Below are 23999 nucleotides of genomic sequence, written 5' to 3' on the forward strand. Positions count from 1 at the left end.
GGATGACATGGGGGAGAGTAAATTATCAGCAAATTTTTTTTTTAAAAGTGAACTACTCCTTTAAGGACTGAATATACAAGAACTGAACTGAGCTGGAAGATGACATCACGGTTTTCTCCAGACCGGCTATATCAGCCCGATCTCATGAAAGTGTGCATCTATACAACAAATTTAATTTCTCATGCCATTTATATGCCAAAAAAAAATAGTTTTTGCGTGTATATGATGCGCACTTTTTGGCGTGTAATACGCACACCTAATCCTACCCAAGAGATTTACAGTGCGTAGCATATGCACACAAAAAAACATTTTTGCCGTATAAAAAGCACAAGAAATTTTACTCGTGGTATAGATACACACTTTCATGAGATCGTGTTGGCTTATGTACATAAATTAACTTTTAGGGCTGGGTAATAAATATCGATTTCTCGATACTAATCGATTCTCATTCTTACGAACCGATATCAATTCTTAAATCTCGAGAATCGTTTAGTCATCCTGTTTCATTTGAATGAATGGGACATTGTATCGCGGCTGCGCGCATCCAAAAAAATCGCAATAATCTTTGTCCTTTGTTACTATTGATATGAAACAAAGTCTCAATTTTCAAATGACGTCCATTTTCTTTAGAAATTCAAAAACATAAATAGCGTTTTGTCGCTGTGGTGTGAGATCGCTCTGGAGAAGCAGCAGCGCTGATCTCTCTTCCGGCTTAATAATACCAGTCACAGCGCCAAATAAACATGAATGAGCATCTGAAAGAGTGTTAAAGATAGAGCACAACTTATCCAAATCTGTATCACGTCACATTGATTCGCTCAATCAGCGTTTCAACCGTGGAAAGACGTCAGTTAAACAGCTTGTAATCAATGTATCGTCATATTTACCTCAGAAAACCCACATAAACTCGTTAGTCAGATAGAAAAAATAACTCTAGAGGAGCATTTTGCTAAATATATACACCATATTACATATGCATTATAATCTTAATGTTCTTCAATATTTAATGCATATTTGAATAAATCTGGCAAGTTTTTATGACAGCCACCATTTAAATGTCTATATTTCATATAATCTTCTTATTATAAAAATAAATAAAAGTGTAATTTAAGTGTTTGTATAGCTACAAAACAGTTCATTATTACCTTCATATTAGGCTAATGAAGCCTATTGACTACAACTAGACTCCCGTAGTTTACAGCATTAGTTAAGAGATTTGATTTACTTGAGAAAAATGGACATTTATTGTAACTGATATCCAAAATAATCGATATTGAATCGAAATCGAATCGAATTGCAAGCTTCTGAATCGAAATCGAATCGAATAGTGAAATTTGTCTTAATACCCAGCCCTATGAACTTTACGACAAAAATCAACCATGACTGTCCTTACTCAAGCTGGACTGTGACACTATTTTCCTGTTATCTCAGTAAAGCTGCTTTTGAAACACTCTGTATTGTAAAAAGCGGCATAAAAATAAAGGTGACTAGACGAGCTCAACAGCTGAGCCAATCTCCCGAGTGGACTTTTCCAATTACGATCCCAAGTGGGAACATCTAATGCACGGTGGCCAGAACAATGGCCCAGTTGGAAAGGCCTGTGAGATATCTTCAATTGAGTAAGTGCAGCCTTAAATGGGTTTTTTTGATGGAAGAATGCACCACTCCCCCCCTTTTCCCGAGAAAACCCTTTCCCGTCAGGCCCCGTCAAGGGTCGGCCATCCCTCAGTCCCCTATAATGTAATCTGGAGTGTCTCCCAGAGCAGACGGGGCAGCGCAAACAGTATTAGTGTGTAAATGGAGGGAGGGTAATAAGGAAGCTCTTGGGCCATGAGACGAGAGGACACTGAGCAGAAATAACTTTCCCAGACGTCCCGGTGTTCGTCTTCAATACTCAGCAGAGCTTATTATCCACCCATATATAAAGATCTCTCTAAAACAGGGGCAAACGCAGGGACCGTGTGGGGAATCAGGACACCAGGCCATTAAAATGCGTCGCTCGTGCTTTATTTATTTCACTGGGAATGTTTCACATTTCAATATGGATATGTTGGTTAATTAGCCTGGTCATTCATTAGTCTGTCTCTCTCTGTCTGGTTTCTGTCACTCTTTTAAATATTTCAAATGACTTCCTCTTCTCCATATATTCTAACTAGTTATATTTTTTATCACCTCGAATTCCCGCTATATAGAACTACCCTCTTTCTAAGCTTTTGTACATTTAGCAGATAGATAGATGGATAGATAAAAATGAACAATAGATAGATGGATGGCTAGATGTATGGCTAGATGGATAGATAGACGAATAGACAAACAGATAAAAATGAACAATAGATGGATGGATGGATAGATAGACGAATAGATAGATGAATAGACAGAAAGACATAAAAATGAACAATAGATAGATGGATGGATGGATAGATAGACAAATAGACAGACAGATAAAAATGAACAATAGATAGATGGATGGATGGATAGATAGACAAATAGACAGACAGATAAAAATGAACAATAGATAGATTTATGGATGGATGGATAGATAGACAAATAGATAGACAGATAAAAATGAACAATAGATGGATGGATGGATAGATAGACGAATAGATAGACGAATAGACAGAAAGACATATAAAAATTAACAATAGATAGATGGATGGATGGATGGATAGATAGACGAATAGATAGACGAATAGACAGAAAGACATATAAAAATTAACAATAGATAGATGGATGGATGGATGGATAGATAGACGAATAGATAGACGAATAGACAGAAAGGCATATAAAAATTAACAATAGATAGATGGATGGATGGATGGATAGATAGACGAATAGATAGACGAATAGACAGACAGATACAAATGAACAATAGATAGATTTATGGATGGATGGATAGATAGACAAACAGATAGACAGATAAAAATGAACAATAGATGGATGGATGGATAGATAGACGAATAGACAGAAAGACATATAAAAATTAACAATAGATAGATGGATGGATGGATGGATAGATAGACGAATAGACAGATAAAAATTAACAATAGATAGATTTATGGATGGATGGATGGATAGACAAATAGATAGACAGATAAAAATGAACAATAGATGGATGGATGGATAGATAGACGAATAGACAGACAGACAGATAAAAATGAACAATAGATAGATGGATTGATGGATGGATAGATAGACGAATAGACAGACAGACAGATAAAAATGAACAATAGATAGATGGATGGATGGATGGATAGATAGACGAATAGATAGACAGACATTTAAAAGTTAACAATAGATAGATGGATGGATGGATGGATAGACGAATAGTTAGACAGATAAAAATGAACAATAGATAGATGGATGGATGGATGGACGGACAGACAGACAGACAGACAGACAGACAGATAAAAATGAACAATAGATGGATGGAAACGGCTAGACGGACGGATATTGACTCCCTGTTTCCCCTGTTCTCCTCAGATCTGCTCATCAGGACAGTGGAGAGTGTGTTTGTGTTCCAGGAGAGCGAGGAGAGCGACTCTGCGTACGACGCTATAGTGGTGGAGCAGTGGACCGTCATACATGTGAGTCGCACGTTACTGTCGTCACACACACACACACACACACTCGTGGGGACTCGTGTCACTGTGGGCCTAAATTGAAGAAACAAGCTTATATGAGTTTTTTTTTTTGAAAATGTAAAAATGCAGAAATCTTTGTGTGTTGCGTATTTAGGGGTAGGGTAAGTGTGTGTGTGTGTGTGTGTGAGCGCGCACACCGGCCAGTGTTGTGTTAGTTAGCACTGTGTACTGATGCTATCAGCGTAATCGAGTTCTGAGCTTTATTTTATAATCCTTCAGCTCTCGATCTCGCTCTCGCTCTTCTACTCGGCCATGACGGTGTTTCTGAGAGGAAGGACACACTGTTTCTGTATTCAAACCCAAGTCAATACGACTGTAACTTAACGATCCTGTAAATTGCATCCAGTATAACGTAAGTGTAAGCACATGTCGATACATATTGCGGATATGCGAATCATACAGAGATCTCCAGATTCCTCCTCGGACAGAAGGTGTTTCACTAACGCAGTGAGACGTTTTGAATTGATATGTTCAGCTCTGTCTGCCGTCAGCCCATCAATCACCGTCTCGTTTTCTGTCACTGATGCTTCTGCCTTCAATGAGCCGGTGTGTTTATGTCAAACGTCTCGTGAATCATGTTTCTATAATAGCATTAGACAATCACCGCACATTATTCATTCATTCGCTGCTGAAGAGTGTCTTTTTAATGTTGCGCTACAAATTATAATTTATGATGATACCATTCAAGAAATTGATTGTTTATTCATTTATTAATTTCAGTTAGTTAGTATATATATATATATATATATACATACACACACACAATGTTTTTTTAAGCTTGTTAATAAGTTTTGGTTATTTAAATGCAGTATTTTTGCATTTATTTATTATAATAATATAATATAGCCTAATATAATCTAATCTATGTAGGCATGTATGTATGTATTGTATGCATGTATATATATATGTGTGTGTGTGTGTGTGTGTGTGTGTGTGTGTATATATAAATTTGGTTAATAAATTATAGTTAATTAAATGCAGTATTTTTGCATTTATTACAATAATATAATATAATGTATGTAGGCGTATATATATATATATATATATATATATATATATATATATATTAGGGCTGTCAAACGATTAATCGCGTCCAAAATAAAAGTTTGTGTTTATATAATATATGTGGGTGCACTGTGTATAATTATTTTATATATATAAATACACACATGCTTGTATATATTTAAGAAATATTTTCATGTATATACTGTATATAGATTTATATATCATTTATATGATATGTTAATATAAATATGTTATATTTAAAAAAAATTTTTTACATAAACATACATGCATGTGTGTGTATTTATATATATGCAAAATAATTATACACAGTGCACCCACAAAAAAACACAAACTTTTATTTTATAATCGTTTGACAGCCCTAATACATATATATATATATATATATATATATATATATATATATATATACACACACACACTGTATGTATGTATATATATATATATACACAAGTTTACAAATTGTAGTTACTTAATAAATGCAGTGCATTTCTGCATTTATTTATTTGAATATTTCCACATAAGATGATGTGTACATATAAAAACACAACTAAATGAATAAATGCATTCAAAATTTAATATTTAACAAAATAAATCAATTGATATCATCATCATTCACAATTATGCCTATAAATAGTATGGAAATGTTTGCATGCACGAGCCTCCAAAGCACTTGTACCGGAGTAACTGAGCCTCGTTGGTTCAATACGAGTCAAATTGAGTGAGGACTCTATTCGTGTCGTAAAGGAAAATCAATAGGCAGTGCAACCTTGGACATGTAATGCAATGAAGGCGCTCCGTCACTAAAGCTCAGCGCCTGAAACGCAACCACAGGAAAACAGTTTTCCATTCTAGATTTCCTTGAGGAATAATCCTTGAAGATTTACTCACAGCAACACTTATTAGTTTTGATCCACTGAGAAGGAAATTGCCTTACCAGCTTTTTATCGCACTCTCTCTCTGTATATAAGGGTGTGTTTTTAAGAGGAGAGCCGCGTACTTCAGTGCAGTCGCGGGGACGTATGGACTCCTGTTTGTGCCTGTAAAGTAAAAAAGGTCACGGTGAGGTCACAGGGTTCAGACTACACCATGTTTTGGTTGCTTCCCCTAACCAATCATTGCTCAGCATCTTTAACGACGTGTGTGATGTCATCGAGAAGGCGTGTCATGAGAAATCGAGTCCCCAATTGCCCATTCGCAAAGACCCGCCCCCTTTAGTTACGGTTGCTATTAGAGCCAGACCGATAAAGTATTTTGAAGGCCGATACTGATACAAATACTTGTTGGTTTTAAAATCCGATATTCCGATATATCGGCCGATATTATTATTATTTTTATTTCAGAAACGCGCAACAAAATATTAACAGATTTCCCTAACATTAGTTATTTATTTATGAGTTTTAATTAAAATAATATGATAATGCATTTTAAAAAGAAACTTGTTTCTATTGTCACAACAGAACGGAGGAACGTCAAAATATATTAAAGTTCTGATAAATAAAATAATAATTAGTCCCTACATTGCCTTATAGTTATAAGCTACCTTATAATTACAATGTCAGCTTGCTTATCCCTTTACCTGCACTTTTTGACAACACTCATCACATGGTTGAAGCGTGATTCGTCCGTTTTTATTTTTTTTTTAAATATTCATTTATCGGCCATTATAACTGACGATACCGATATTTTAGAAAATGCCTAATATCCTACCCTATCTCACGACCAATTCGTACGAATTTGTACGAGTGATTCAAAAGTGGCTAATTCGTACTAATTCATACGACCTCACTCGTACGAATTTGTACGATTTGTCTAAACCCACGTGACGGTTATGTTTAGGGCGGGGTCAGGGGTAGGTCATTCGTACGAATTCATACGAATTGGCTAATTTGTAAAATTAGCAAAATCGCACTAATTCGTACGAGTGAGGTCGTACGAATTGCTACGAATTAGCCACCTCGTAAAATTCGTACGAATTCCCGTGAGAACGGGTTGTAATATCGGCCGATAATATCTGCCTGCCGATATATCGGTCTGGCTCTAGTTGCTGTCCGACGAGCTACGCCGCCCTCACACACACCCTGTTTTCATGTCAGTCTTATGCACACCCCTTCAAGTAAAGTATTACCTAAAACTCTTGCTCACTGGATCATGATGAGAGAGATTTAACAAGGTTGACCAAGTTAAGCAAGCTAATAAGTTAACGTAGTGTTGACCGTTTGAAGCTCTCAGCGTAACCCAATTAGAGCTCGAATAAGATTACGATAACGCGATCGCATCAGGATGCCGTTAACGAAATCAGCAAAGTGTCGTGCATGAGAAAAACACTCAACAATGTCTCAAACTGTGCTCAGTGGCTGCAAGAGAAACATCAAAGTAGGAGCTTCAGTGAAACGCCATTATGTTCCCTGAGCCATATAATTTTCCTCTGGCATTATATATTTAGTATGTAGTTAGAGCTGAAGGTAAAGTTTGAAGGTCAGTGCAGTCACTGGAGCAGTGTGATATCTAGACTGTAGATAGGCCATTAAAACACGTCCTTTGGCAATGTAACCTTTATGGCTCCTGTGGAGGTGAGGAAAACATGCGACCTGCCGTTTCAATGAACGCTTTTCTTTGTCTGTGTGAATGTGGCTGAACTACACGACTCGCAAACGGGACAAAATCAGATCTTCAAATCTTTCATTGGCAGTGGGATGAGTCTGTTTGCACATAAACTGAGGTTTTTAGTAACTTTATGATGTGCGAGATGATGAGTGATTTTAATGCAGGGGGTTATGGCAAGCCGTTTTAGCTTTTATTCATTTCCAGGATGTGAATTCTTGAAATCAACAATTACATTTTTTGATATGAACAATTTAATTACAGATACAGTGGTGTGAATAAGTGTTGGCACCCATGCTAAAGTTGCCTAAAAAGAGGAATAAAAAAAATCATCTTTTGGATATTGATCTTAATGCCTTAATTAGAAAAATGAGGAAAACTCCAACCTTTAAGGACACCAATTTTCTTTGTGAATGAATAATGTATCATAAATAAATAAATGTTTTTCCTTAAAATACAGGGTGCATAAGTCAGGGCACCCCTATGTTAAATTCCCATAGAGTCAGGCAGATTTTTATTTTTAAAAGCCAGTTATTTCATGGATCCAGGATAATATGCATCCTGATAAAGTTCCCTTGGCCTTTGGGATTAAAATATCCCCACATCATCACACACCTTCACCACACCTAGAGATTGGCATGGTTTTACTTCAGTTAGCCTAATAGCTGGTTTGATTTGCATTGAAAGATGATCGAAAATTGGTGTCCTTAAAGGTTGGAGTTTTCCTAATTTTTCTAATAAGACATTAAGATCAATATCCAAAAGATGATTTTTTTTATTCCTCTTTTAGGCAACTTTAGCATGGGTGTCCAAACTTATTCACATCACTGTATCTGTAATTGTATTTTCACTAGTGAAATGTCACCATAGGCTGCCATTCAAAATGAATTCTTGATATCAAGAATTGATTTTTTACTAGTAGAAATATAATTTTTGATATCAATAATTACATTGTTACTAGTAAAAATGTGAATTCCTGATGTCAATAATTAAATTGTCACTAGTTGAAATGTCTATTCTTGATAACAATTCAATTGGTACTAGTAAAAATTATCATTTTTGATATCTTAAAATGTATTTCTGATATCAGATATCTAAAATGGCTTTCTTACTACTAACAATCACATTCATGATTACAGAAATTAAAATTGTCACTAGTAAAAATTTAATTATTGATATCAAAAATGAACATTGTTACTAGTTGCAATTCAATTGTGGATATCAAGAATAGACATTTCAACTAGTAACAACTGAATTCTTGATATCAAAAATAAAGGTTTTTACTAGTAATAATTGTATTTCTGATATGTGAAATTGGAATTTCAACTAGTAAGAAATCAATTCTTGATATCAACAATTGGTTTTGAATGGCTGCCTATGATGACATTTCACAATTGTTGATATCACGAATTCATTTTTTGATAAAGAATTACATTTTTGATATCAAAAATGTCATTCTTGATATCAACAACTGAATTCTTGATATCAAACATGTAATTGTTGATATTAACAATTGAATTCATGATATCAATAGTCCATATCCTGGAAATGAATAAAAGCTAAAATGGCTTGCCATAGGCGGTTGCTGTCAGAATGTGAGAGTATAAACATAGTGAAACCAACATTTAATTCAGACACCTTCAACAATTCTCACATTATCAGTTTATTCGCTTTAGTTAATAAAGGTAATAAAATATGACAAGAACTCAGAGTTATCAGTGGATATTTGACTGTTTTTGTCCGTCCCTCTGTTGGACTCTCACACATGAATTATGTTGAATATCTGTTAAATTTAACTCCACAATTAGATAATACCAGTTTAGCTCAACCATCGACCAAGCAATGCTTCATGTTGTTCAGTGTGTGTGTAAAAAGAGCATTAGCAATTACAGAAAACACACTTCAGCAAAACATGTGGTCCCAAATGTGTATAAATGTTACAGGAATTCACTGAATGAAGAATTTTGGGGAGTAATACGCCACAGTTTAGTTTATTTTGCTATCCTCACTTACATAAATGGACTATAGCGTCATAAAAAATATATATATCAAAAATGATATCTGGTGTCTGGATATTTTTTGGTTTGGCTGTATATATAGCAAAGCACAGGCAGCTGAATGTCTATGACACATAATACGGCGTTCTGTGGATCCCGGGTAGAAAAGTGTGATATAGGTGTAAAATAAAAAGCTATTTTTGGTTGTCGAGAATGGAAGTGTGTGTGAGCTGATTTCTGCTTCTTTGACTGAAAAGGTTAAATACAAAAATAGATCTCTCAGATCTTCTGGCACAGTCTTTGCTATTTTTCCCTAAAAAAATGTTTTTTAATCATTTGGGGTTGGTTGAAGACTCATTCTGCTCACTAAGGCTTCATTTTGATGAATACAAAACAGTAATATTGTGAAATATTTTTACAATTTACAATACTGTTTTCTATGTGAAAATATTGTGAAATGCAATTTATCATTGATATCATTGGTATCGAGTGCGATATTTTTTGGGGGCCGACTGATACCATCAAGTATCAAAACATCTCTTGTCGTTCTGTACCAAATTTCGATACCTAAGGGGTTAATCTCATCAATGTCATAAGCATGAAGCATGATTGGCTGTGGCGAGACTTTAAGGAAATACAGTAGTTTACACCGGAAAGGCAGTAGTGTGTAAGAGTCCCAACTCCCACAGATGGAAAAGATATGTATATAAAGCAGATGAAGGAAAACCATAAATCTTCATTATGAGTCCTAATCATAAATACAATGCATGTTCAAAATAACAGTTTAAATAAATAAAATAATGATTTAAACTATGTAGATTTAATATATTCCATTCTCATTAATGGAGTTAAACACTTAAACTACATGAGAAATCATTACTGAGACTTATTTTTAATAAATAGAAATATTGTGGATGCAATGCTGTTTCTGAACACGTTTCCTCTGGCATGCTGTGTTTTAATGTTTTAACTACAGAGATAGAAAATAGTTTCGCGTAAATATCTGTTTCCATTAAAAATAAAATATAAATAAATTAAAAATACTATTTGGCCAGTGGAAAAGATTAAGTATTTCATATTTTCAAGTTAAACATATTATGTTGATGAATAATCACATGCAAATGATATGCAGATGAGGATACGCATAGTAAAGCATTGTAAGCTCCATATGGTTATTTCGGGGAGGAAACGCATGTGCGCAATATCTTCGGCTGATTGGGATTCATAAAGTGAATTCTGCGCAAGTTCTGGCGTACAGTACGAACGGACGGTTTTATAAGTTTGAATGTTTTTGTGTGCATGCCATTTTTGGCTTTCAGGCGTACGTACACTTTTAGTAAGGATCCTATGCACAGTTTTATAAATGAGACCCCTGGTCTTATAATAAATGATCCCTGCACATTATTAAAGAAAATGTCTTTGTAAACTTTCATTATAGGTTTCTCCACCTCTGAAACCTTTTTCTACCCTGGATGACATCATCTCCTCCCCTCAACCAATCGGGCTCAATTTTTTATCTCACAATCCTGATAAAATCAATTTTTTCCCCATTAATCATGAAATGCACCACATTATGAAAGCAGACTGTTATGTTAACTTTACAAATCTCTTTTTTGCTGGTTCTGCTCTATTTCACTCACCTCCATGTTGAAAGAGTGAAGCATTTTAACAACATGTAGATGTTCACACAATCTCGCAGCAACGGAAAGCCATTAAACAGACCCTATTTTCTCAATTCTCCTCCACTTTTAAGTCTGTGGAGCCGGTAACAGGGTCCACTACTGGGACGTCTTCCAACAAAAACCTCTTCTCACATATCTGGATTCCCCAAAGGATTGAATGCCTTGGCCAATGCAAATACCCCAAAAACATTTCAACAGAAACCTGGGCCTCTCAACACACGATGGACAACAATGTCATCCAATCTAGGCAAAAGGGCTTCATAACTAGGAGGGGTGTTGAAACACAACCTCCACAAAAGACTAAACTAAGAGTCTGGCTCGGTCCCAAAGACTACGTGGGCAGAGATTCTGTAGGCTGTTCAGAAAGGTGATTTTAAGGCAGCATCACGTGTGTCGGCATTCCCAGAATGCATTGTGACAAATATATACACACAATCCTGGGCAAAAAATGTGCCAAGCCAAAATATTTAGGGATGTACCGGTATGAACATTTTGGCTGATACCGATAATGTTCGAAAGCCGATAACCGATATATCGGCAGATAAATCTTTTTTTGAGAGCCTGATTACTAACACAAAATTCTCTCCATTAAAAGCCACGTACCTTACACACAATTATAATAACGTTCTCATTATAATTTTATGTAGCCGATATGACAGACTTGCACTGAAACGCATACCGATAACAATAAAATTAAAAATGATCATATATAGGCGATGTGGTGGCCGATACATTGTGCATCCCTAAAAATATTTAGTGGTCAAAAATGTTAATCACAAATCACTGGTCAGGTAATTAGCAGGAATTGCACAAATACTGTAGAATAGATAATAAACAGTGTTTTTCAGGTCTAACAGTCTTTAGATACAGATTACGTACAGAAATTGAATAAAGCAATCTAATGTAAAATAACACTGATTCAATTAAATATAATATTTACAACAAATTAAATATTAGGGCTGTCAACTTTAGTCGACTAATCAGTCCATACCGACATTCCTATCGGTCGACTCGACCAGTCACATTTTTTTTTTTACCAATAGAAATTCATTATCAATGATTTACTCCTTGATATTTATTCCTTTATAAGCAGTTATTTATTACTGTATTCTAAATATAATTAGCCTATGTTTTATCCCCAATTTTAAATGCTTTAATTTAGGCTATTTCTGTAACTAGTTTAGCGCACACACACATAATGCACTCGGGAACCGCACCTGTGGCCGGTTGCGCTGCTGCTTCGCGCTCGGTAAGAGATATAGGTAGGCTAGTTTTGCTGTATTCATTTAGGTAGAACGCTACTTGTTTTGGCTTTAGTTGAAATGTAAATATTTTGTCTGGCTACATTTTAAAACAAAGACGACAAGACTGTGGAGGTAGGCGACCGCGACCGCGTTGCTCCATTATGAGCGCGCACATCGCGTGCCTACATTTGAAATCGAACTTGAGCGTGCAAAAGACGCGAGCAGCCCTTTTAACGGCTTTATCGTGATGGTGATTTCTTAATATGTTTTCGTTTTTTATGTGTACACTTGACGCATTTGAAAATAGCCTAAATAATGTAACAAAACGAAAAGCCTTCCTACAACACAGCCTATTTCAGATTGTTTTTAGGCTTTTTTTTTAAACGCCTAGATCGGCTGGACAAAAGTTAACCCATAGCTTTGTAAATAAAGAAGAATATAGCCTGTATAAACGAGAGCTTTTGTTAAGATTTTTCAATATGTGGCAGATAGCAGTTATATTTTTTGCAGCGTGTGATGTGATCAGGTGCGCGATTGTGACGTTGCTACGCTATCTCACGACCAATTCGTACGAGTGATTCAAAAGTGGCTAATTCGTACTAATTCATACGACCTCATTCGTACGAATTCGTATGATTTGTCTAAACCCACGTGACGGTTATGTTTAGGGGCGGGGTCAGGGGTAGGCCATTTGTACGAATTCATACGAATTGGCTAATTCGTAAAATATGTACGATTTAGCAAAATCGTACGAGTGAGGTCGTACGAATTGTTACGAATTAGCCACGTACGAATTCCCCATAGACCAAGGACAGAGCTCCTCACTTGTAGCGGCTCATACAAACGAACCAAAGACCGCTAAGGAACTGAGTGACTGGAATAACTTCTGTGACGCGTTTCTTTGTACAGCTTGCGTGATGTTTTATTTTTACAGGCTTGCACGCTTTACACGGTCAACAAAGATTCGTGCTCCAGCACTCACCCCCATTCTTCCATGTTAACACACACAAACAACAGGTGTTTTAACCACACGTAATAAACGACACGCCCATTATCATTTGGTCACAAGACTTTCCCATTAAATGGCTCCTACATCACTTTTTGCAGTTAAAAAAAAAAATCACTTAATTTTCAAACAATTGTATTATTATTATAGTTTTATTTATTTTTGATGTTTTTTGTTGTTGTTTTATAAATGCTCTATGACAATTGTTTAAAAAAGTTCAATCAAAACATCCAGGGTTTTTTTTGTTTTGTTTTTTTAAGTCGACTAATCGTTGCGCAGGACAAGGCTTTGGTCGACTAATGATTTCTTTGGTTGACTACAGCCCTATTAAATATAGATTAATCCTAATTAAAGTTACAAAAGTTTTTGCAGTGAGTCTTTTGTTGTTTGATTAAAATTAAAAACAAACTTTAAGACAATGCACGGATCCAATATAATGATGCTGTTACACATGCATTTTCTTTCTTGACTGTTTACGTTCACTTGAGACATAACCGACTATGGCTCACTGGGCTTTCTGTCAGATGCGTACAAAGTATCTTTCGCGTCTTCTTGTGCTTGAACGTTTTTTTTCCGTGAAAAAATGCAAATGAGCCCCGCCTCTACTCACTCACTTTTTTTTGAGAATGTCGGTTCACTCCGGTTTTAAGGAGAAAATACTCAGCAATGGTGTTGAATTTATACATGGTTTGTCTAAAAAAACACCACATCGACATAAAGAACATTAAAAGCTGGATTTTCACCAGAGGAAGACTATTAAAAGCTTAGTGTTTAGCTATTTTAGGCTTGGCCCTTTTTTTGCCCTGTGTGTGTGTTAGAGTGCACCTAAAAGCATCAAGTAAATAAATAAATCATATTTAATCCAATCTAATAAAACCTAATAATTGTGTGTGCTGCTGACTGTGCATATGTAACGTTTTACAAAAACAGCCACTTGTTTGGACGGTTCGATTCGGTTAATATGTTGTCTTAGAAGGCAGCTGCTTATGTAGACAGTCAACAGGAAGTCGCCATTTTGTTATCTTTTCTGAACTTTCCAGAGTGACTCACGTATAAACGTACCGTGTACTCATGCAAGGCTGTGCCAAAACCTGTGGCATATAACTGAAAATGAAGCATTATCATCTAGCGCTGTCTTGTGTTTTCATCATGAGTGTGCGCACGTGGCTGACACACGACATGGTTTCTTTCTGAGGACCGTTAAACCGCACTGACTTCCTGAAATGAAGGATACAAGCTTTCTCTGTAAAACCACAGTACATCCCTAACTGCTCAAAACAACCCTGTTGATTGAATAACACTTTTCTCTGTTAAATTCGCGGGTCAGAAATTAAACCTTAATCTTTATCACTTGAAGTGTATCAGAACGGATGTCCAAACAACTTTTGATGTGTTGTTTTCTTTCTATAAGCATCCATTAAAATGAAATTTCTTAATTTGAACTCATAGTAAATAACTGGGAATTGTTTCCAATTAGGGATGGGACGGTATGAAAATTTCATATCACGATTATAGTGTCCAAAATAATCGTGATTATCAATATTATCACGGTTTTGTTAAAAATTTATGAAAGTGCTCAAAAAGAACTGATGCTCACACTGAAAACATTTCAACAAGTTTTATAATTGAAAATCGAAAAAAAACAAACAAATAAAACAAGCCTCTCTATGCAGTTTTTTAGGCAAGATTCTATTCTATGGCATTTGCTTCTTTATAATGCCCGTCGTCAATAGCAACGCATTATTACACAGCGCACATCCATATCACAACGGACGCGCGCTCTTGTTTCATTCAAATACAACTTGCCGTCTTGCGTCTCCGGTTTTTGATTGTATTGCAAAAATGAAATCAGAGTTGATTTATTGTTTACAGAGTTTGATAATATGTGATATATCTCGTCTGGACGATTGTTTTACAAAATGAATTCATAAACAGGTAAGATTTAAAACATTAGCTAATCTCATTATCAATTCAATATGTCCCCGTAAATATGTGGTAAAAATAAAATCGGTTTAATACGTGATGTATCTATACTTTACTATCCCTTAAAATATCACTCTTAATAATAGTCTTGTTTGAAGTTGTTCGTTCGTCTTTGGCTCAAATCCACTTGCTACGAACTTTTCTTCGCGGAAGCTTGACGTCTATTTCAAGTGAGTGACATAAAATGTTTCAACTCAAAACAACATTTCGTGCCCAATTGTTTCCCAGACGTAGTTTTGGTATTGAGGTCAAAGTTAACTTGCCTTGCGTTCGGGTGATGATCACACAAGACGACTCGGCAGATTTGAAGTGTTTCTATTGCAGTGACTTTTTGTTCGGCAGACAGGTTGACCATCCTCGATCAAGTTTCCCTCAGGACTTTTGTAAAACCCAAAATATGACCACACCTCAGATTTGGTCCTCTTAAAAGGTTGTAAAATCTCCTGAGCACGGTCACTGCCTTCCGCCATTCCTTCTCCAATAGTAATTGAAAAAAATATTGCGTGTTGCGCGCCTGCGTCAGACTGGCCGACAGGATTCAGTGAGTTATTAAAATCGCGATAATCAAACACGGTTTTAATGATAATTAAATTTTAAACGATAATACTAACCGTCAGTACATTTTATCACGGTTTATAGTGAAACCGGTCCCATCCCTATTTCCAATCACGATAAATCCACATCCTCAATGTATCTATACAAATTATCATTTAAATTATTCAGCGTTCATACATAAACAATTTTTTTCAAAAGATTGACACGCTGTTTTTTTGTGCGTCAACAATTTAAGATATGTAATATGCTAATTATCCACTGAATGCTCTGATATATCTAAGCAAATGTCCAAGGAAAAAAAAAAATATATATATATAATATATATATAATAGGGGTGCACGACATATCGGCCACCATATCGGTATCGGCCAAATATATGTTCATGTTCATTCATCATTATCGGCCACATAAGAAAATTTGGCCGACATAATAAAACCGATAAATAATGGATTATTTGCTTCACAAGTATGTTTTTGAATTGCTTGAAATATGACTGGAATAACTTCTAAAAGGAAAATACAGTAAAGTGCAACAGTAAGTGCAGCTTAAGTCTTTTATATCGGCTAAAATTATAATGAGAACATCATTATAATTGTGTGCTTGGGACATGGCTTTTAATGTTGAGACTTGTGTATTTGTAATCAGGTTCTCAAACGTTTGGATTTTGATTTATCGCCCAATATATCGGCTTTAAAATATTAAGAATTATCGGTTATCAGTTTCGGACAAAATTTTTATATCAGTGCATTCCCACAATCACAAAAGAGTGAAAGAGGGTGTATCTAAACAGAGTCACCACATTAAAAATTATTCATTAACCCTAAAACTGTATTCTGGACAAATGTGGGAAAAATAGTTTTGATTTATTTTTAAAAAATACTTCCCTTGATCTGAGCGGTACAAGACTTGGCTACTTTTCCTAAGTTTGCCTCCTGAACAAACACAATTTTTTGACTCAATTCTACAATATTAAGCGGGTGAAAAAAAAAGACTCCTTAATCTTGTATTTGGGTCAAAAATGGGCAGAAATGAATGGGAAAAACTGTAATTTAGAGCATTCTAAAATAAGACACCAGGTGACAGCAAAGTCACTTCATCTTTAGGTTTTAGCTCTAATAACTTATTGGAATCATTTTTTTATGTAGTTAAAAAAAAATAAAACATAAAAATAACCATAATTTACATAAAAAATATGGTACGTTTGAAGTAAATAAATTCCAAAATACCCCCCCAAAAAAAAAAAAAAAACACCATAAATGGATAGACAAAACTTTATCGAAGACAGTGATATAACATTTATAATAAATAAAAAATTAGGATCACACCTGAGTCCTCCGTGCCCACATTAGTCCACAATTACAGGATTAAGGGCTATAAAGTGAATACGGTTTGAGGGCTATGACCTACAAATGTAAATTGTAATACAACTCATGTCTCAAGCCAATTTTGCTACTTAAGTGTGACTTCATTGCATTTTTACGCAGGAACTGTTTTTTCTTTTCAGGGTTTGCAGGTGAAGACAGACTATATCCCCTTGCTGCAATCACTGGCTTCATTTGGATGGAGACTCACTTGTGTGCTGCCTACACCTATCATCAAGACTAACAGGTAGAGACTCCTAGCTAAAATAATTGCCTTAAAGGGGTGGTATAATGCCCTTTTCACAAGAAGATGTAAAATAAATCTAATAAATGTCCCCAGAGTGTGTGTGTGAAGTTTTAGCTCAAAATACCCCACAGATATTTTTATATAGCATGTTAAAATTTACACTTTTTGAGGGTTAGCAAAAACCATAGACTGTAAAAAAAAAATATGGACGTAGTGTCCGTGACGTCACCCATAGGTTTCTGAAGAGCGTTTTTGAAGCCTAAAGTGGGCGGGGCCGGCCGTCGCCATCTTGGCAGCGCGTCACCTCTCGTCACTACCCGATAAAATAAAATGGGCAAAGAGGCGGGTCGTGGGTGGAGCTGAGGTGCTAATGCTATATTCTGATTGAAGAATTAAAGCCAATAGTTAAAGTTCATGTTTTTGCCCTTCGAAATATTATAATAGTTAAGACGCAACTAAAAGTGAGACTATTTACTTTACAAGGGGCAATTAGTTCATAACAGTACATAACACAGATCACACACAAAAACACTGTTAAATATACAGTTTTTGGAAGTGAAAAAGAACAACTCATTGTATTAAATTACAGTGAAAAAATGTAAATTGACATTCCCACAATTCCCTGCGTGACACTTCACATTTAATGTATTTATTTTTTAAATAACTGTTTCTTCATAATTTTCTTAGTTTTTTTTCTAATCCGTTATGTACTTTGTTAAATTAATGCTTATTGCATTTTTTTAAATTTCAACATGTTACCATGATGGCGTTTAATGTTTGTGTGAATGACACTGTGCAACTTCTATATAATAGTTTTAAGCTCTCAGATTTAATCAAAAATATCTTAATTTGTTTCCCGAAGATGAACGAAAGTCTTGAGGGGTTGAACAACATGAGGGAGAGTAATTACTGACAGAGTTTTCATTTTGGGATGAGCTATCCCTTTAAACATTAAATAAAGCACATAAACAGTACCTGAGATTATCACGTCGAATGTAGTTAGGACACGGTGTTATACCCATATATAAGTCAACGAATAGCCTTAAAGGAGTAGTTCACTTTTGAAAAAACATTTGCTGATAATTTACTCACCCCCATGTCATGCAAGATGTCCACGTCTTTCTTTCTTCAGTCGAAAAGAAATGAAGGTTTTTGATGAAAACATTCCAGGATTTTTCTCCATATAATGGACTTCAATGGGGTCCAAACAGTTCAAGGTCCAAAAGACAGTTTCAGTGCAAACTGTTCAAATGTCTTTAAACGACACCAGACGATGAATAAGGTTCTTATCAAGCGAAACGATCGGTTATTTCAAAACTTATTCCAAAAATGTAACTTTTCTAAGGACAAATGCTAGCTTTGCTCTATTCTGTGAGGCGCGTTAGTAACGTAATTACGTTCAAAAGGTCACGGGCGACGTAGCCGGAAGTACAGAGTCAGTGTTTCTGTTTACAAGTTGAACGCATAGGTTGAACGTGAAAACTAACTCAAACGCCGTTTACAAAAACAGGAATTAAAAGGTAAAACAACGATGTCGGACGATTTTGATTCTGTACTTCCGGCTACGTCGCCCGTGACCTTTTGAACGTAATTACGTATTCCGTGACGCGCCTCACAGAATAGAGCAAGGCTACCATTTGTCCTTAGAAAAATTAAATTTTTGAAATAAGTTTTGAAATAACCGATCGTTTCGCATGATAAGACCCTTATTCATCGTCTGGTGTCGTTTAAAGACATTTGAAGCTGCACTGAAACTCTCATTTGGACCTTGAACCGTTTGGACCCCATTGAAGTCCATTATATGGAGAAAAATCCTGGAATGTTTTCATCAAAAACCTTAATTTCTGTTCGACTGAAGAAAGAAAGACATGGACATCTTGGATGACATGGTGGTGAGTAAATTATCAGCAAAAGTTTTTTCAAAAGTGAACTACTCCTTTAATAAAGCCCCGGTCTTACAGATCATTATCTAAACAAAATTGTTTTAGGGTTTAGTTACCCTAAAAAAGGTATGACTGCAGTCTAAGTGGAAGAGAGGGGTACGCAGAACGATCATAAACCACTAAGCGACTCTAAAAAGCTTGGGTAAGGGCATCCAGAGGTAGATCCAGTGACTAGACGACCTCCAAATAAAACCACTGTCAATGAAGGGAATTGGCTTTAGAGGGAGGAAACAAAGTGATCAATTGAGTTTGTGTAAAACACCACATGGGGCGTCATTTCCAACATCAAGTCAGAACAATAGCACAACGCACACAGAGTAATAGTGCATCCCAAACTCCAACCGTGTCAAAGTGCTCGGGGTATAAAGACCTCTCAGACCTCATGGAGGCAGAACATGATGTTTGCTCGCTGTAATGAAATGTCAATACAAGCTAACTGATGATTCCTGTAATAGCAGGTGGAAGCTTCCGGCGATGTCGAACTGAAGTTCAGCGTGTAATCTTCATCTGTCATACGATCCCGCATTGGCCTTTCTCTCACACGTCAGCTTTCCATCCCTGCTGATTAATTACGGCCTATTTTAAACTTTCACAAAAAGCCACAACGCAGCTATACGGCTAATTAATCAAAACGCTGTCCTAGATACAACACAACCGTCACTTTTCAATGTCTTGGAAACGGCTGGCCTTGTTTTCCTGGGTGGCGGAAAACAACATACGAGTGACACTCTCGGTTCTTACTAGGGATGAAATGGTTACCAGTTTGATGCTAAACCACACTAATAAAAAAATCTCGACGTTTAGTATTAGAGATATTCGTTATTAAAAACTATATTTGAGAATCACAATTTGAAAACAGTCTGACGCAACGTAGGTTTGGTTTTGTGTGAGAGCTGAAATGACAGAATGTATGAATAAATTAATTCTGTCTTTAGAAAAGTTATAAAGAGATTCGCTTTCCATCTTCCCTCGGTGTAACGCCTAATAAAGTCGTGTTTATATCTGCTGTTCCACAAGCGCCACCTACTGTCAGAGAGTAGATTTACATTTTCATTCTACATGTCTGCTGTTTTTATTCAGAGTAATATGAAAATGTTTTTAAATTTGTATATCTAAAAATGCCAACACTTCAGATGTACAGTAGAATTGTTTATGATGTCCTAAACTTTCATAAAACTTTAGCCTAAAACTAGGCCTAAACCGTTATAATATTGATAACCTTGATCATTTTGGTCACTATAATAATCAAGATATGAAAATTTCATAGCGTTTTATCTCTAGTACTTGCATAATATGTATGTCACTAAATGTATTACCAGTATTAGTGAAGCTATTTTAAAACTGTAAATTAATCTAACATGATATAAAGTAAATGACGAGCAAACTACAGGTGAAACTTAGAATATGGTGCAAAATTCATTTATTTCAGTAATTCAACTTAAAAGGTGAAACTAATACATTATATAAACTCGTTACATGAAAAGTGAGATATTTCAAGCCTTTATTTGTTATAATTGTGATGATTATGGATTACAGATATGAAAACCCCAAAATCAAAATTAGAATATTGTGAAAAGGTTTTCATATCTGTAAACTATTATAACAAATAAAGTCTATATAATATATTAGTTTCACCTTTTAAGTTGAATTACAGAAATAAATTAACTTTTGCACCATATTTCAAATTTCAACTAGGCCTAAACCGTTATAATATTGATAACCTTGATCATTTTGGTCACTATAATAATCAAGATATGAAAATTTCATAGCGTTTTATCTCTAGTACTTGCATAATATGTCACTAAATGTATTACCAGTATTAGTGAAGCTATTTTAAAACTGTAAATTAATCTAACATGATGTAAAGAAAATGACTAGCAAACTACAGGTGAAACTTAGAATATGGTGCAAAAGTTAATTTATTTCAGTAATTCATATTCATATTATATAGACTCATTACATGCAAAGTGAGATATTTCAAGCCTTTATTTGTTATAATTGTGATGATTATGGTTTACAGATATGAAAACCCCAAATTCAAAATTAGAATATTGTGAAAAAATTTTCATATCTGTAAACTATTATAACAAATAAAGTCTATATAATATATTAGTTTCACCTTTTAAGTTGAATAACAGAACTTTTGCACCATATTTCGAGTTTCACCTATACAGTCAACCCGGTCTCATCCCAAATCGTCATATAACTGACGTTTTGGGACGTCTTTTGACCATACGTCAATATTCGCCTTTTTAGGGCCCCCTTAAACGTCGGTAGATGAGGTTATGGGATCCTAACTCTACCCCATACCTAAACCTAACCCGTCACCTAACTGACGTTAAAGGTAAAGCGTCAGTTGTATGACGGCCCGGGATCGCCATCTACCGACGTTTAAGGGGGCCCTAAAAAGGCGGATATTGACGTATGGTCAAAATACGTCCCAAAACGTCAGTTATATGACGATTTGGGATGAGACTGTGTTAATACAGTCAGACTACCGTTTTGAAGAATTGCACTACCGTGATTTTTTACAGACAGTAATTTCAATGTCAAATAAATGTTGTTCTTTTAAACTTTCTATTCATCGAAGAATCTTGACACATAAAATGAAGCCGTTTCAGGCAGCTCAAGAATGCAGATGAGTTTGTTTATCTGCTATATTTCCACACACTTCTCATTGATATGCATCAGGCCGCACCGAACGCTTGTACATTCATTACATTCAAAAATGCCGAAGTTACCATTCAATTAAGCCCTTAATGATGGGGATTGTATAGGCGGCGTGTGCCTAGTTTGGATGCTGGCGAGACTGAAGACCAGAGCTGTAATTTCACCGTCCACTCGTTTACATTTTAATGGACTGAGGCTTGCAGGAATCCAGCTTTTCCCTCTGATTTAAGCAGGAAGCTCTTGAATAAATATACAGCTCCTTGACAAGCAAGAAAATGGGAAGTGGGAGGGAAAAGAAATCAAAGCAGGGACGATTTAGACATTTGGTATTGATTGCAAGCTTATGCCAGAGATGCAGAGGCACGCTTGATTTGTGGCAGAATCGTAAAGGGAAACAGAGAGCGTGAGAAAGATTGAGAGTGTTTTCGTAAAACATCTCTGAAGATTAAACGGCTTATAACCGAACTGTGTTTTATCAACTTTTTAGACGTGCATTCACCCCAGAAACTCACCACACTCGAGGATCAGGGCTACATTAGCCCTGACAAAACGGCAAGAAAGAGAGATTTAGTCATCACAGGATTTCACAAAACGGATATTTTGTTCATCCGTTTCAATGGCGGATGTTCCCACAGCTAAAAAAAAAAAATTAAGAAGATCTCCAGGGTGGTTTCTTGCACCATCCAGCATTATTGGAGCTATAAATACAAGATAAGATGCTGAATAAACAAGCGCACTCTAATAAACAAGACGCATCCGCTATGCGAAATGTTGCATAGCTGGAACTGGAATAAACAACTTAAACTAGCTGGTGTAGATGACCTTTCAATTTGTCTTGTCATATTATGTAACAAGAATCAATTGAAGCATATATTTTTGACTTAATCTAGTGTACATTTATAGCTTATTCGTGCCAAAAACAGCCCGTTTAGATGTTAAAGTCCCCCTGTTGTGAAAACATGTTTATGTGGTGTTTTCAATACGCTTAAACCATGTGTAAGTTGTGAGAATTTGTGAGTATTTCCTCCTTAAAACTGCAGTGAACCAAAGTCAGACTCAAAAACCCAGATCAACGTGTGATTGTGAGTGAGTGAGTGGAGGCGGGGCTCATTTGCATATTCATAGAACCGTGAATACTAAATGAGGCAAGGGTGTCGAGTTACATTCAAGATTTTAAAGACATGAAGGAAAAAAACATTTAAATACGTCTTTTTGGTGATCAAAGATGAGATTTAAGGTACAAAATGATTGACTACAAGGGGACTTTAAAAATATATATATTTTTTTGCACTGAAAATATCAGTGAATTATTATTTTTTAATGTAAATTTATATAATCTAGTTGGATATGATGTAAACGGCCCCCAGTCAAGTTTGATTTTTGGCCCTTCTTATTAAAAAGTTTGGGAACCTCTGCCAACTTTCTATTTTAAGGAATATCACACATTTTTTCTTGTTTTAATTCCAATGTTAAATTTTGTTTGCCAAATTTTTCAAAGGAATTTAAAATTTTTATTTGAATACATGAAAAAATTAGGGATGGACAACGATTAATCGCAATTAATCTCATCCAAAATAAAAGTTTGTGTTTACATAATACATGTGTGTGTAGTGTGTATAATTAATTTGTAGATATAAATACCCACACATGCATGTACATATTTAAGAAAAATGTGTTATTAATATATCAAATATTTATATTTATATATCATATTAATTATGTATAAATATATATATATATATACATGCAAATATTTCTGCATGTGTGCATACAAATTAATTATACACACTACATACACATATATTATGTGAACACAAACTTTTATTTTGGATGCGATTAATCATTGCCCATCCATAGAAAAAATGTGTAGATTTAATTTGTTGATGTTGAATAAGAAATGCTTTGATTAATAACATTTCATATAATTAACCAGTAGAACAGAATCCAGTAGATTTTTTTAAATGGAAGGAAAAAAAGGAATTCAGAAAAATATATATGGAATAGAGGCACTCTAGACCTGGACCAAGCCTTATAATCATATCT

General features: G+C 35.3%; 1 protein-coding gene across 3 annotated transcripts in view; it reads left to right on the forward strand.

Moving 5' to 3' along the window:
- Nucleotides 1-23999, forward strand: part of rftn1b (raftlin, lipid raft linker 1b) — a 135365-nt gene that overhangs the window by 104102 nt on the left and 7264 nt on the right. For all 3 annotated transcript variants that reach the window (XM_039688751.2, XM_039688748.2, XM_039688750.2), the window contains exons 7-8: nt 3481-3584; nt 17240-17343. In XM_039688751.2, the coding sequence (XP_039544685.2) occupies nt 3481-3584; nt 17240-17343 (208 nt within the window). The remainder of the gene's footprint in view (nt 1-3480; nt 3585-17239; nt 17344-23999) is intronic.

Source organism: Pimephales promelas, chromosome 12 (assembly GCF_988280905.1).
Source record: "Pimephales promelas chromosome 12, fPimPro1.hap1.1, whole genome shotgun sequence".
Lineage (NCBI taxonomy): Eukaryota > Metazoa > Chordata > Actinopteri > Cypriniformes > Leuciscidae > Pimephales > Pimephales promelas.